The 14,335-nt window shown below is 44.9% G+C and overlaps 2 protein-coding genes across 3 annotated transcripts in view; one reads left to right on the top strand and one right to left on the bottom strand.

Moving 5' to 3' along the window:
• LOC126547065 (beta-catenin-like protein 1) overlaps positions 1-14,335 on the bottom strand; it is a 156,746-nt gene that overhangs the window by 12,394 nt on the left and 130,017 nt on the right. The window contains exon 15 of one of the 2 annotated variants that reach the window (XM_050194912.2): positions 10,006-10,143. In XM_050194912.2, coding sequence (XP_050050869.1) covers positions 10,006-10,143 — 138 coding nt within the window. Of the gene's footprint in view, positions 1-10,005; positions 10,144-13,819; positions 13,987-14,335 lie in introns of those variants that run through there. The other variant, XM_055062722.1, reaches the window with a different exon arrangement.
• On the top strand, positions 11,728-13,803 carry LOC140215461 (tigger transposable element-derived protein 4-like; the record flags this gene model as incomplete). The annotated part of the gene is made up of 1 exon (XM_072286005.1): positions 11,728-13,803. A coding segment is annotated over one exon (882 nt), but the record flags the coding sequence as incomplete, so codon positions are not given.

The raw sequence follows: 14,335 nt of genomic DNA, 5'->3' as shown, positions 1-14,335 counted from the left end.
CCATTTTCTTGTTTACATGGGATCTAGTGGCTTGAAAACGTATCATACGATTCCAGTTTGACGACGTAATGAATGTTCGTGCCAAAAAATTGTGTTTTCCGGGAACGTATGAACCGGTAAGAAATTAGTGTAACTCTACAGGGTAATTTCTTGTGTTCTCGATTGCAAACATTGGCACTGGGAAAACGTACGTAATGGGAACGTATCAACGAGGCTCTAATGTATTTCCACTCCTACTTAGAAGAAACAAAATTCAAGCTCTATACTGATTACGAAGCACAGACACACCTTTTTAAGTTGGTAGAACTTAAAGGAACTTAAAGGAAGGAGCTTCAGCAGTTTGACTTTGAAGTGAGTCACCGCCCGGGAGCTTCAATGAAAGATGCTGATGCTATGTCGAGGTTGGTTGTCACGCCTCTTTCAGTTCACCAAGAAGCAATAAACGCCGCGAAAGTTTGGGAAGGAACAGAAGCACTCCAGCACACAGCGACAGGGAAAGTTGCAGTGCCTCCCACCCTTATATAAAAAATCTTGGATCTCTATCATAATAGCTCTCATTCAGCTGGACATGACGGGTTTTGGAGAACCTACATGAAGCTCACGAAGCGATTGACATAGCCTCACACGAAACGAGACGCGAAGATGTATGTGCAATCATGTCATGTATGTCAACTGAATAAGGTAATCCCTAATCAAGAATGGGACTAAAGGTTATAAACAGGGATAAGGTGCCTCAAAGTCTGGCCAATGTTTTGAAAGAAGGACCTCCAGTAAAAGCTAGTTAATTCACAACTTGTTAATTAGAAATTTTAGATAATTCGAAGTAGTTGCCACGGTCCCTCTAACAATGTAACACATCCTGCTAATTCACACTGAAATCCGCACTGCCACCGATAATTTGAATTCCGCGCCATCGTAGACGAGGAAATGCTGGTGCACAGGAGCATGTTGGCGACGACGTCGCCGCGCAGCTTTGCTCTTTCCATCTGTGGCCGTCTGTTGCAGGTTGGTTCTCTGCCTCTCTCAAGACCTTCAAGATAAAAACGTGAATGCGGCGCTGTGTGTATTATTTATTTATTAATTGCGATAGCAATTATATCGGCATTCCAAGTGCATTTCTGCCATCGGCGTCCCCATCGCCCCACACCCCGCTGTATGTGCTAGTAGAAGCGTGCGAGGGGAACCGAGGGAGCCGATGATCGCGGCTCAATCTCGCCTGCGCCAGAGGCGAATGCGAAAAGGAAGCGCGGCGTCTTCTCTTGCGCGCGAGTCACTCAACGTTGCGAGGCGCCAGGGAGGGGGAGGGGGGGCGTTCTCTCCGGCTCCAACTGTGCATGTGGCGGCTGCACGCGGTTGCATGGCCGTATCTTGAAAGCGATCTGCGTTGGGGGCAGAGCATGGTGCTATTCTACCACTGTGGGGCAGAACCTAGTTGCGTCGGCGGTTCGTAGCGTTGCGTGCTGCGTGTTCTCGGTGCTCACTTTACGTTGAAGCGATAGACTGCACCAATGTCACTTCGCTCGCTGCTGTTGCCGCATTTCCTCACGCCAGCATTTTGACAGCGAGTGTTCGTAGTAATCGGGTGTGATGTGTTCATGTTTGCTGCATGCACTGACACCATGCTTAGTATTTTAGATAGCAAGCGAACGTTTACAAGTTGATACGGCTGATAAAAGTGTTATCCTTACTTCATACTGCTCTCTGCTAATTTGCTATCGCAATCGATGCTTCGCCTATCAGGCGAAACTGCGTCTTTTTTTCTTTCTTTTTTCAATGTCACATCTTGGAGGCTATGCTCTTTATCTACGAGGTGTTCTGCCGAGAGGCGGCACCAAGTAATATCTATAACACGGTGGCCGTGACGTTTATCGGCGCTCACAGTACCAAAAAGCATAGCCTTTGAGATTTGTGGCTATTACTCAAAGGAAAGCATCGCTGGGATATGTGTTTGGATGCCACCTATGCAAATACTCAGCAGGTTGTGATGCGTTTTGAGAGTGCATTTTAGAGTGCAGCTCTTATTCCTGCGGCGAGCGTCGGCGCGCGTCGCGTGAGGCCAGTCACGCTACGGCGCTTACGCTGCACCAGCCGAAATGCTGTGCCCTGGAAACTTCGACGTCCAATTTGTCAGCTGTTCTCTTCGGAACATGCGCAGGACGATCCCCAACACGCGCACTGCTTTGAACGGCTGCCTGCGACCATCGGCGAAGTGGCGTGGGCACCTTTTTTTTCCGCACCATGCCTTGTGGGTCGGCGCAGTCGGCGCGACGAACGCGCAGATGGAGCAAGAGCGATCACTACGTCGGGCCGCGTTGGCCGCGTCCGGTTGCGATGGCTGCGCCAGTGCTTCGAACTATAGATGTTGTTCTCGCTAACGTAACATAGTATGTGTGCGCGCACGCTCTCACGCTATGTCGGATTATGTACGCGCCTTAACCGAGCAATTTTTTTTCTCCGACTTTCATTAGTTCCAATTTTGTATAATTAGAATTTTCGTAGCATTCCTGCGGAATTCAAATTAATGAGCTTCTGCAGTATCTTCATCTTGGAGAAAGATAGGTTCTCCTATCGAAATGTTGGCCAGCCTTTCTGAAGCACCTTATCCTTGTTTATAACCTTTATATTAAACTGAATAAGATGAAATTCAAACAACCAACCCAACAAATGACATTGCCGAACCATTCAGGGACACCATTGGAAGTTGTCCACTTAGACTTTGCCGAGCTCCGTAAGAAGTCAGAAGGTGTGAAGAAAATGCAAGCATTTCTTGTGTGCGTAAAGGAGTGCAAAAAGGATGGTAGCAGCAAAGCCAGGAAGAGAGGATGCCAACAGCGTGATCTCATTGCCCAAGTGGAAAATGTTTGACAACGTGAAAGTTTTGGTGTCGGATAATGGTCCAGCCTATCGAAGCCATAAACTGCAGGAATGGGCAGAACGACGTGGGGTAACACCGAGATTCAATGCCTCGTACCATCCAGCAGCTAATGAATGGGCGGAACAAACTATCAGGAGCTTGAAGCAATACATCAGTATGTACCCAAGTTTCCCAGGAGGATGCAAGTGCTGCCTTGAAGCAGCGGTTTCTCATCATAACCGATCACACAGAACTGGTCTAGGATGTACACCACTTTTTGTTGCAAGTGGCAAACAAACTTATCTTCTTGCTGATGTATCCTTGGGAGTCGACAAGATGGTTGCTGCTTACAGAAACAAGGGCAGGAGACTGCCAAGCGAACTACCACAAAAGAATGACAAGAAACTTTAATAAAAAGCCAAACACAATGTTACCAGTGCTGGAGGTAGGAAAAAATTAAATAATGGGGTTTTACATGACAAAACCACAATCTGATTATGAGGCACGCTGTAATGGGGGCCTACGGAATAATTTGGACCACCTGGGGTTCTTTAACGTGCACCTAAATTTAAGTAGACGGGTGTTCTCGCATTTCGCCCCCATCGAAATGCAGCCACCATGGCCGGGATTTGATCCTGCGACCTTGTGCTTTGAATGTAGGAGGCTTGGTTCTCGTGAGAAAAGGACTATCAAACACTGGCTCTGTCTATAAAAGACCTTATTGTGTTGTAAAACCGCAAGTCAGCAAGGTAACTTAAATACTGTCGGGTATATTGGCGTGGATGAAAATGAAGAATCAACTTCCATAGAGAATGTGCTTTAAATACCATGCCAGGAGGGATGAAGAAAGAAAGGTGGGGGTGGGGGGAGCGAAGCGTGTTGAAAAGAAAGTCGGAGAACATCACAGGGAGTCGAGAAGTAGAGGAGAAGAATAAAGAAGTTAGAAATGGTGACTTGATGCTTGTTTGATGTATTTGATATGTGCGGGCTATTAGACAAGACGGCATTCTGAACCTGCTCCTTAAACTAGATGAGAAAAAATGCCCTGGCCCTGATCAAATTTCTAACGCTTCTTTAAAGCAATACGCCAAGTGCTCCTTTCTTTCTTTTGGATATCTATGCTAAATTTATAGAATCCGGAGATGTTCCGAGAGACTGGAGGCGGGCTGAAATAGTACCAATCCACAAACAGGGTTCCAAACACGATGTCACTAATTATTGGCCGATCTCTCTGACAAGTACAGGTTGCAAAATGCTGGAGCACATTTTAACTACCCACCTAATTAAATTTGTGGAAGAAAACAACATTTTCGGTAAAAATCAGCATGGTTTCCGACGAAGGTACTCAACAGTCACTATTCTCACCAAAGTTACACATGAAACCGGTGAATGTATTGATGGAAAGGGTCAAATACTGCATTTACTTGAATCTAGGCTGGCCTATTCTAAGCCAACCCCCGAATGTCCGAAGCCAGAAAAAATAAAAAAAACTTACCTCGAATGTAGGCCGAACAAGAAAGTAAGGATAGCGTTCACAAAATGAAAACGGCATTTATTTATTAGAAACATGCGTGCCCATGATTGCGCAGACAGTGCGGCATGGCTCGCACGCATCGAAACGCGGCGCGATCTCAGAGAACAGCTCCTCTCTGTTGTCGTGTGCTTATTTTCCTTATCGCTATGGGGCTGACGCACTGGAGTTTTAAATGCACCATGGCGCGATCTGGCAGTGGTCAATGAAGTTGGCTGGGTAGCACGGAAAATACACCGTCCCATACAGTAACACGAGTCTCGCTCGTTTTGTGCATAGTTCTTGCACTCAACAAGTATTCGACATGTACGTAGGGCGTTGTGCGCTACCGAATGCAGCACAGGTCATGGAGTGCGGGCACTTTTTGTCCGATAAAAACACCGACAATAAAACACCGGGTCCACATGCTGAAGGCGTGCGGACCCGGCGAGTATACGCCAGACTGCACCGAGCAGTGCCCTGTCCCCAAGCATCGTCACCACCGTTTTTGATGCGTGGCGAATTGTCATGAGGGTCGTGGGCCTGACATGCTGGAATTTTCAACACACTGTGCGACAACTTGTTCGCGTGAGACAAAATTGGCTGGGTAGTATACAAGTTGCAGCTTTCCGCATTAAGTTACGCTGTCAGCGGGCTGTATACAGCCGGTCACGTTTGCTTTGTGTGTGTGCTCAGGGTTCATTTCGTGTTTTATTTTGGTGTTCAGCTATCGGAAAAAGCGTCTGCGCTTGATGTGAGTAGTCTGTGGATTATCTCGTTGAGACTGCTTAGCCATAAAAAATTATAACTTAATTTTAGCTTAACCATGAAAAATGCAGTCGTCTCTACAGGTGCATGCGGATGATATCTTTTTATTAGAAAACTGCTGCACACAGGAATTTACAGGACCTAAAGCAACTTCTTATGGTAAAGCAGCACATCTAATTAAGCGGAAGTTCATATAGACCGGTTGAAACTGTTTCAGAACGCGTTGCTAAGACATCAAGCAAAAAAAAAAAAAAAAAAAAAAAAAAAAAAAAAAAAAAAAGGAAAAAAAAAAAGAGAGAGGGGGGGGGATGGGATGGACTCAGTCAGTTGCGGCAATAAGGTAGGGAACTGTACATGAAATGTGATGTTTAAAAACTGCCTTTGTGACATTATATGTTACCGTAAACAAATTAATGACAACAAACAAAACTGTTGCTGCTGCTGCATTGTTCTTACTCTGAAAGAAAAGAGCTACTGTACGTCAGCCAGTGCTAAAGATACAGACACTCAATCACAGTATTTACTGATTGACATGTTTTGAAATGCGCTTTTGTGGTATAAGCATGCATGTGGCCGGCAGTCTCAGCGTCAACACATACCAGAGCCACTCATGCTGAGTCACGGTGCTAACACCAGCAGATTATTATATTAGTTTCGTTAGTTATTGTTGTTATTGCACTGTTATTGGGCCACAGTTCTGAGTTGGTGCACATGCTTAAGCAAATAGACACATTGCAGCAACCTGCTGTTGCAGCTTGGCATCGTGCGACTTGAGCAGCACACGTATTGAAAGCGGAAGCGCACCGAAACAGCGTCTGCAACTTCTCGTGTGCAGTGCACGCATTCGGCACAGTGCTTTGCTTCCTTGGCAACGGAAGGCGTGCTACAATCCCTCCCATGCACAAAATTCTCCAATATTTCTACTGCAGCGAAGCTGAGACGAGCAGATATACTGTGTCGCCATGCATTCACCAACAGGGCATTGCGTATTGTACTACCCGAAACCTATAAATGCAACATAGAGGGCTCTGTTGACAGGCATTTCCGTAGCGCCGCCTGGGCAGCCCGTCAGGCCCACCATCTCCTCGTTGCAGCACACGCAAGAAGTGTCTCCCATTGCCCCCTGTAATGACGGTCGTTTTTCTCATTGATGCTGAAGTCCTGCCCGGCTCGAACAACTTTTCGTTTGAAAGTGGCACTATAGTGGCATCGCTTGCTTGGTGCCATTACGATAATGCATGCCGATACGACACAGGCCAAAATAGTGATGTCGCTCGTGTACTTCAGTTGGCTACTGGAGCAGCTAGTAGCGGCTGCGATACTGAATTTTCTAGATGGCGCTAGCTATGCACCATATTTATCATTTTCAATTACTAACTGCCATGTTTTTTAAAATCCTTGAATCTAAGCCGACCGCGTTTGGTATATGATTATCTTGGAAAAAAACTATTGGCCTAGATTTGAATAAATACGGCAGCTATTACCTTTATCGATTTCCGCAAAGCATTCAATATCCCACAAAAAGCTGCTTATGAAGCTGTCTCATTTTTTAGGTAATAATCAGCTATTCAAATGGATAGAGGCATATTTGTCAGAAAGGGAACAATTTATTTCATTAATATATATCTGTTTGCAGTACCAATAAATCAGTTCAACTGGGTGTGCTGCAAGGATCTGTTATAAGCCCTTTACTTTTCTCCATTTATATTAGCGATAGGGGCATAAGTTTTTCACCACAAATAGCCATCGAACATTATGCAGATGACACCATTGTGTATGCTAAGATATGCACCCTTAATGACCAGCAAGAACTTAGTAACCTTACACAAAGTCAGTTTCTGGTGTGAGGAGTGACAAATGGAGCTGAACGCATCAAAAACTGTTTGTATGCGTATGGCGCGCAAAAAAAAAAAAATCTGTTAATTTTCCCTTACAGCATCAATGGCACAGAATTAGCTCAGGTTAAGGAATCTAAATACCTAGGGATTCATCTCACACATGACGTGAACTGGTCGGCACATGTTGCAAACATTTGTAGTAAGGCCATGAGTAAACGTTGGTCATTATGACAAAAACTTCTTGACACCACCCCAGAGGTAAAAACAATGGCCTACAAAATAACTGTACTTCCTGTACTGACTAATACAAGTCATGTTTGGGAACCGTACACTCAACAAAATGCACTAAAATGTGAGTGCGTACAAAATAAGGCCTTAAGGTTTATCTTTAACGCAAACACTACAATCCAGTCCGTCACCCAACTTAGTAGAGCTGGCCTCATGACTGTCAAGCAGAATATGCAGCTTAACCGGCTGACATTCTCTTTTCACGTATTAAGTGGGGACTATTGAGTAAACTTAGAAAAACACATCACACTACAGAATCCTGCTAACCCTACAACAAAGCATTCAAAACATATTAAACACATAATTATATAATAGAATCATTCAAACATTCGTTCTTGGTTCAACGCATAGACAATTGGAACAACTTGCCACGAGAGATAGTAGAATGCCCTGATTTACAAACTTTTGAAAAGGCTGTTACCAATTATTTTTAAAGGGTTGAAAATACATTTTAAAGTTGTTGGCTGTTTGTCGTTTGCAGTTGTGTGGGGCATCACTTGTCTTTTTCAAAATTCCTCAATTATTTTTATTGACCTATACAGTGATATACTTATTAATTGTAACTCGAATTATTCTTTTTGTATTTGTTTATATGTTGTGCCTTCCTGTCCTGGTTATATTTTATTGAATTGCTTGAACATGTACTATGTTTAGTTTGTACACGACAACAATGTAACTGCAACTTCTGTCTTGGCAAGTGCTGACAGTATGAATAAAAATAAATAAATAAATAAATAAAATAAAATAAAATAATATAGCTACTGTGCATGTTTAAGTGTAGCAAGGGCCTCAGTTATACACAGAACAACAGTTCTCTAACACAAATGCCGTAATAAAAGAAGCGAATCCAGGAGCCTGGTAAGCAGTGCTGGATGCATCACTTCCTTTTTCTAGTTTTTCAATGCACATTCTCATACTGCAACACTAGGTTTTCAAGCTATGGGAAAAGGTAAAACTTGAGTCACAAACATATAATTAGGTGCATACAGCTTGTCATCTAGACAGTAAAGAACAAGACTTTACTAAGAGTGATGGCTTTTCATATCTCGTAGATGTGTTGATGGAGCCTAAGGAGTGTGCAGACTGCTTACAAAACCCAAAAATATATTGCAAAAATACAATTCAAAGTGAAAAAGAAAAGAGGGCTCTTTGCCAACAGATTGACGAAAAAAACAGTAAATGCAACGTCCAAGTCCCCCACACTTCACTCGTGCAATACACCCGCCACACACACCAACTGCGAGGATGATCTTGGCTCCTGTGTTGGGTGGCAGCAACAACTTCACCACGCTGATTGCAAGATGCATGGAATTCCCGTTCTTCTATATTAAAATGACAACACTTTCACTTCCACTGACACACTTGCTGGAAATTGGCAATCAGCAGTGGATCCACACTCAATATCTCTAACAATGCAAGAATGCAAGCATGAACAAGTGTGAAGACTAGATGCTGAATGGGAGGATTGACACGTCTAAGTTTCCAGTGTTGCAGCTGACTTCCATGTTCGGCTGCTTCTACTGCTGACCATCTTTTTTAATTCACTGTTTCAAACTTCTAAAGTTCTTGCCACTGGATGCTCCGGGCCGCACACTATATGGGTAGTGGGCAGTGGCCTGGCAGGTGGTGTTGTATTGTAACTGTCGGATGCGGGTGTTGTTGTAGAAGGTAGTGGTTAATGAGCCTTTGTCTACTTGGCAAGACAGCAGCAGCCAGCACCCGCAAAGTGGGGTGAAGAGGCAAAGAAAGCTTCACTTTCAAACTTTCAAATATTCACGGATAAGAAAAACAAAAATGGGCTCCAATCCACGTTGTGAAGGTGGTTGTCCAGCAAAGCTGTGGTATCACCTGATCCGATAGACCAATGTGATATAGCCTTGAACTGGGTCCTGCCGAGCCTGAGCATGACGCCGTTGTGCATATTGACGTTGCTGTTCCTTTAGTTGCTCATCGCATTCGCACTGCTCTTCAGGCGTCCTAACTGTGTGTGACTCACTTTGGGCATGAACCGCTGCGTCCTGCTTAGCCAGAGCACGACATCGTTGTGCATATTGACAATACTGTTCCCGTAGCCGCTCTATGGTGTTGGGCTGCTAAGCACGGGGTCGTGGGACTGAATTCCGGCCACGGCAGCCACATTTCGATGGGGGTGAAATGTGAAAACACCTGTGTACTTAGATTTAGGTGTACGTTAAAGAACCCGAGGTGGTCGAAATTTCCCGAGTCCCCCACTACGGTGTGCCTCATAATCAGATCGTGGTATTGGCACGTAAAACTCTATAACTTAATTTTTTTTTTCCTGTCGCCGCTCATCGTGTTCATGCTGCTCTTCTGGAGTTTTAACTAGCGTGGTCTTTCCATAGTGCTATCAGAACTTCAATGAAACCAGTTGCTAGGCAGGTTCTTCTTTTACATACGAAAGCATAGTTATGTCACTCCCTGCTTTGTATGTTACAGTTGCAACTCCTGATTAACTGCAGCTTATGCAACCACAATCTTTACTGGGAAATGCCTGCATCTAACACTATGCGTGAAGGCAAGCTTTCTGGTTCTTTTTTCTTTCCCCTGCACAGCCAGCGTCGCTGCTGCCGTGGATGTGAGCGCCATCTGGTGGTGCTGCAAGGAACCCAGTGGTGCACGCAGCGCATGCCTCCCGCTGTGATTGGTTGAGTTTTTGCCTACAGACACGACGAATGCATAGGGGGGTAGAGATATACAGCTTCACTGTAAAAGAAAAGTACACTTACAGATGGTGGTCCAGAGCTGCAGATGTCCAGCATGATGTAATCTACCAGCTGTAGGGTAAACAGGCCTGCATCTAGCCTCCGAAGATAGAACTTGTCTTCCTGATCTAAGTGATCCTCATCATCATGAAACTTTGGATTCTGAAAGAGAGATATTGCAGCATTAGTATTAAAGATAACGTCACAGGAATTCAATACTTCAATACTCCAAACACAACCAGCAGGCCAACAATAGTGTAGAGACACATATGGGGCAACAGGAAATTATGTATAGAGAAGATGTGGTGGTGGTAATGACAGCAGCAGCCATAAGCAGCCAGGAGCAGCATAAAAAAAAATCCCCAACAGAAGGCGAATCCTTCAGAATTACAACTTATGCAGTGGACCTCAGCCACCTGAATAGGGTTGGTAATATTGATGAATGATTAAACAATTAAATGTATCCTGCAAAATGATTAATCTTCATCAATGTCCACCTTTCATTTAATCGACTTAATTGATTAGACCTGTTCGATTAATCGTTTGTGAGGGTTTGGCAGGATTGGCACGAAAATTTTGAAATAGTACTGGAGTGGTGGAGCACAAGCAGTGGCTGTTGCACGGCTGTGGTAGAGAGGCTGTTGACTGTTTTCCAGAGTTCTGAGTTTTGCCAAGTCGAGAGCTTTCCCTCTCTTCCCCCATACCGCACATGCCACCACGCCATCTAAAGCCAGACTATAGCAACCCAGTCGCTGATCGTCGTGCCACTCCTAGTTCACCAATGACGTGGCACAGCATGTGCGCCAGTTTGGAGCATGTATTTGACATAGCGATGGAGTTCATGTCCATTCCAGCAAATCTATAGCGTCCGAGCATCTATTCTCGCATGCTGCAGTTGAGTGGCCATTCAAAAGGTGCCAGCTTCAACCACACATCCCAGCCAATTGACATTCCTTCGCTCTGTAGAAAAGAGCATGGGGCTTAAAATTCCAAAACCAGTAATTTTCTTTTCCCCTGTGCATACTGTAATTTCTTGCAAAATTCAGTTGGACTACACCTTCCACTTTTGCCATTTTTCTTATTTCTTGCTTAATGGTACTGTACAGGGATTCATTAGTGCCACGTATTTTATGCAATTCTGTACTAAGTGCCATTTTACAACATACAGTCGACTCCCGATAATTCGAAGCTGCTTAATTGGAATTTTCGGTTAATTAGAAGTGAAGTGCTGGTCCTGTCAGTTTTGCATGTAATCCTATGGAAGGAATCGCTCGATAATTCGAAGTCCTCATCCAGTAATATTGTTTAATTGGAAGTTAATTTTCAGCCGGGATCCTCGAGGTGACCGTCATTCTTTGGTAGAATGCGCAATTTTTTCAAGTGCTGCAACAGCTCCGTGTTCCGCATTGGTGTCATCGCCACCGCAGCCGTCCGCAACGCCGCCCTTCTTGGAGCGGCGCGATTATTCATTGCTACGGCTGCTGTAGCCTCTACGATCAGCTCCGGCGGCGAAGCGGCTGCCGCGCGTCGCCGGAGCTGATCGTGGAGGCCACGCGGATGCCATAGGTGCATGCAGCGCTGCATACTGGCAGTGGCGAGATTGTGCGAGATTAGGCTTGCAGCGTGCGGCGCGTGCAGCGTATGTCGAGGCGTGTGCTGTGGTGTGTGTTGGTCGTGGGCCCTTGTGCGTGTAGCTCATTGGCTAGGTTGTTCCGCGGGTGATCCTACGCTTCGGAATTGACTGTACATAGTCGCACAGTTGATAGCCATGGCAAACCGTGGCTGACAACGAAAGTCGAGGTTTTGAAGGAAGTTGAGAAGGGAGGTGCCGCTAAACAAGACATAGCGCGGAAGTACGGGATCAAGCCGAACACGCTCTCAAATTACCTCAAGAACAAGCACACAATAATTAATGCATTTGAGAATGACAAGTTCAAGACGTCTCGGAAGCGAATGCGCACTGGCGCTTACCCAGAGTTGGAGAAGGCTCTGCTGGTTTGGATTAGGGAGGCCCGGAGCAACAAACTTCCTCTCAGCGGAGACATCGTTGCGATGAAAGCCCGAACGCTTGCAACAATGTTGGGGATCGATGACTTCGTTTCGTCAGATGGATTACTGACGTGCTTTAAAGATCACCATGGCCTGGTCTTTAAGAGCGTGTGTGGTGAAAAAGCGTCCGTTAACCAGGAAACATGCGCCACGTGGAAGGACGGAAAGCTGCGTGAATATCTCGGCGAATACAGACCGGAAGACATCTTCAATGCAGATGAAACTGCACTCTTCTATCGGCTTCTACCAGAGAATACCCTGACATTCAAGGACGACGACTGTACTGGGGGCAAACGCAGCAAGGAGAGGGTGTCAGTGCTGATCGCAGCAAACATGACTGGCACGGAACGATGTCGCTTACTTGTGATCGGGAAAGCCGCCAAGCCGAAGTGTTTTAAAGGCATAAAGACGCTGCCTGTGGACTATGAGTCGAACAAGAAAGCGTGGATGACGGCCGAAATCTTCAAGAGCTGGATAACGAAATTGGACCGCAAGTTTGCTTCTTCGAACTGCAAGGTGTTGCTCCTTGTGGATCACTGCAGTGCTCACGATCCAACGCACATTTTGGAATCTATGTGAAGCGGTTAATGAAATACTATATGTTTGCCATTTTCATTCCTGCATCTTTGGCATAAAGAAAACTGGCGCGCATGCATGTGCTCTCGCACACCCATGCTACACAATGTGATAAAGCTTATATGGTCTTGCGTTTCTTCATTTCGTATTTATTTTAAATGTACTACGTACTTCTTGACCAATCCCCCGTTGTGGGTTTGTGCTATAGCATGAAAATCATTCAACACCACCAGTTGTTCAGAGGTGCTAGCATCTCTATGGAGTAGCCCAAAGTCATTTGAAATCATGTTTGCACTCACAGGCGGTGCAACACTTGACTTGTTTAACTCCAAGTGGTCGCTCACGTGGTCACGCGTGCACAGTCTGCTACCTTCAATGTATGGGTGGAGGAGATGCTAACATTTTTTACAGCCACCGCTCTAGCAGTTATGGTAGCTTAAAAACAGCCCTACACAGTCAAAGTTCAGAAATACAAAGTTTTCTTTTTCTTTGTCTTCGGTTGCGGTTCTTCGGTAGTGGTTTGTGTATTCACATACATTGGGGTGCGTGCAGTCATGATTTCGTATGGCTGCGCGCGGTGCCTCTTCTCACAGCGAATCCTAAAAGATTTCTTCTTTTGAATAGTTTCTAATGCGTTTCTTCTTCTGATGAAACTTGTTTTTGTTACAACAAATAGGGAGCCATAAATTTTACTATACATTTTTCTCAATCCTTATTGCATAGCGTATTTGTGTGTTTACTGTTGGTATGACTAAAGCGTTTCTGAGACAAAATATTGCTTGCAATAAATTTTTGCTGTATTCATGAGTTTTAAATCATTTCTTACTACTGGAAACTGCAATAAAAACTTTGACCCCAGGGGCATGGTTTTTGCAAAAAAATTCGACCCTCAAATGATAAAATGAATTTTCGAATTAGCCAGAAAAGAAAAAAAAATTAAGAAAGAGAAGGGCAGAACTGCACTACAGAAGCATGTCATATTCATTTCTCGTGAAGCAGGACTACTTGCAGTAATCACTGATGCGGCATGCTTTGTATGGTAGTTTGCTGCGCCAAGTGTCATCATCTCTAGCCAACTAATCATGCGCAGCATCTCACAGTCACCAAAGCTACACTCAACCAAGCTACAGATGGCGCTCAGGAACTCGATAACCATCAGTAAAGCGGGTGCACGAGTCGGCTCAATGTCATTCCTCCCATCACCTACTGGCACACTGTTGGTGACTTCGTCTTCCATGTCAGCTTACAATGTCTGCACGTCTGCTTCTATGTTCATGCAGTCGATGAAGCCTAGTCGGTCTGGTCCGTCACTCCTGTCACAGTCTTCATACACTGGCAGAAATAGGCTTGTGGCTGTGACTTTTCATGTGGTCGGGATTCCTATGCACACAGCACACCAGCAGTGGAGAAAATGTGACAGCATGACAACAGATGCAATGCAGCTGGTATTGGCTGGTATGCACAAGGAAAAATACGGAAACGAAAAAGCAAAACCGCCATATTTATTGATGATAATGCTTTGACCCACTTCTTTATAGCAAGTGAAAACACCTACAATTAATGCCCACAGTCACACAACAGAAGCACTTTGCAAACCTGTACGACTTATCAGTACCCACATCGCGAAATCTAGTGCTTGCTCAATCAGTGGGGTCTGAATTGCAGTTAAGCAATGGCTTTCTCGGAGTCTGATGTTATAGGCCATGCATTTACCGTATTTATTCGAATC

Source organism: Dermacentor andersoni, chromosome 1 (assembly GCF_023375885.2).
Source record: "Dermacentor andersoni chromosome 1, qqDerAnde1_hic_scaffold, whole genome shotgun sequence".
NCBI lineage: Eukaryota > Metazoa > Arthropoda > Arachnida > Ixodida > Ixodidae > Dermacentor > Dermacentor andersoni.
Note: the sequence above shows the minus strand (reverse complement) of the source record. Positions and strands in the feature narration are given on the sequence as shown.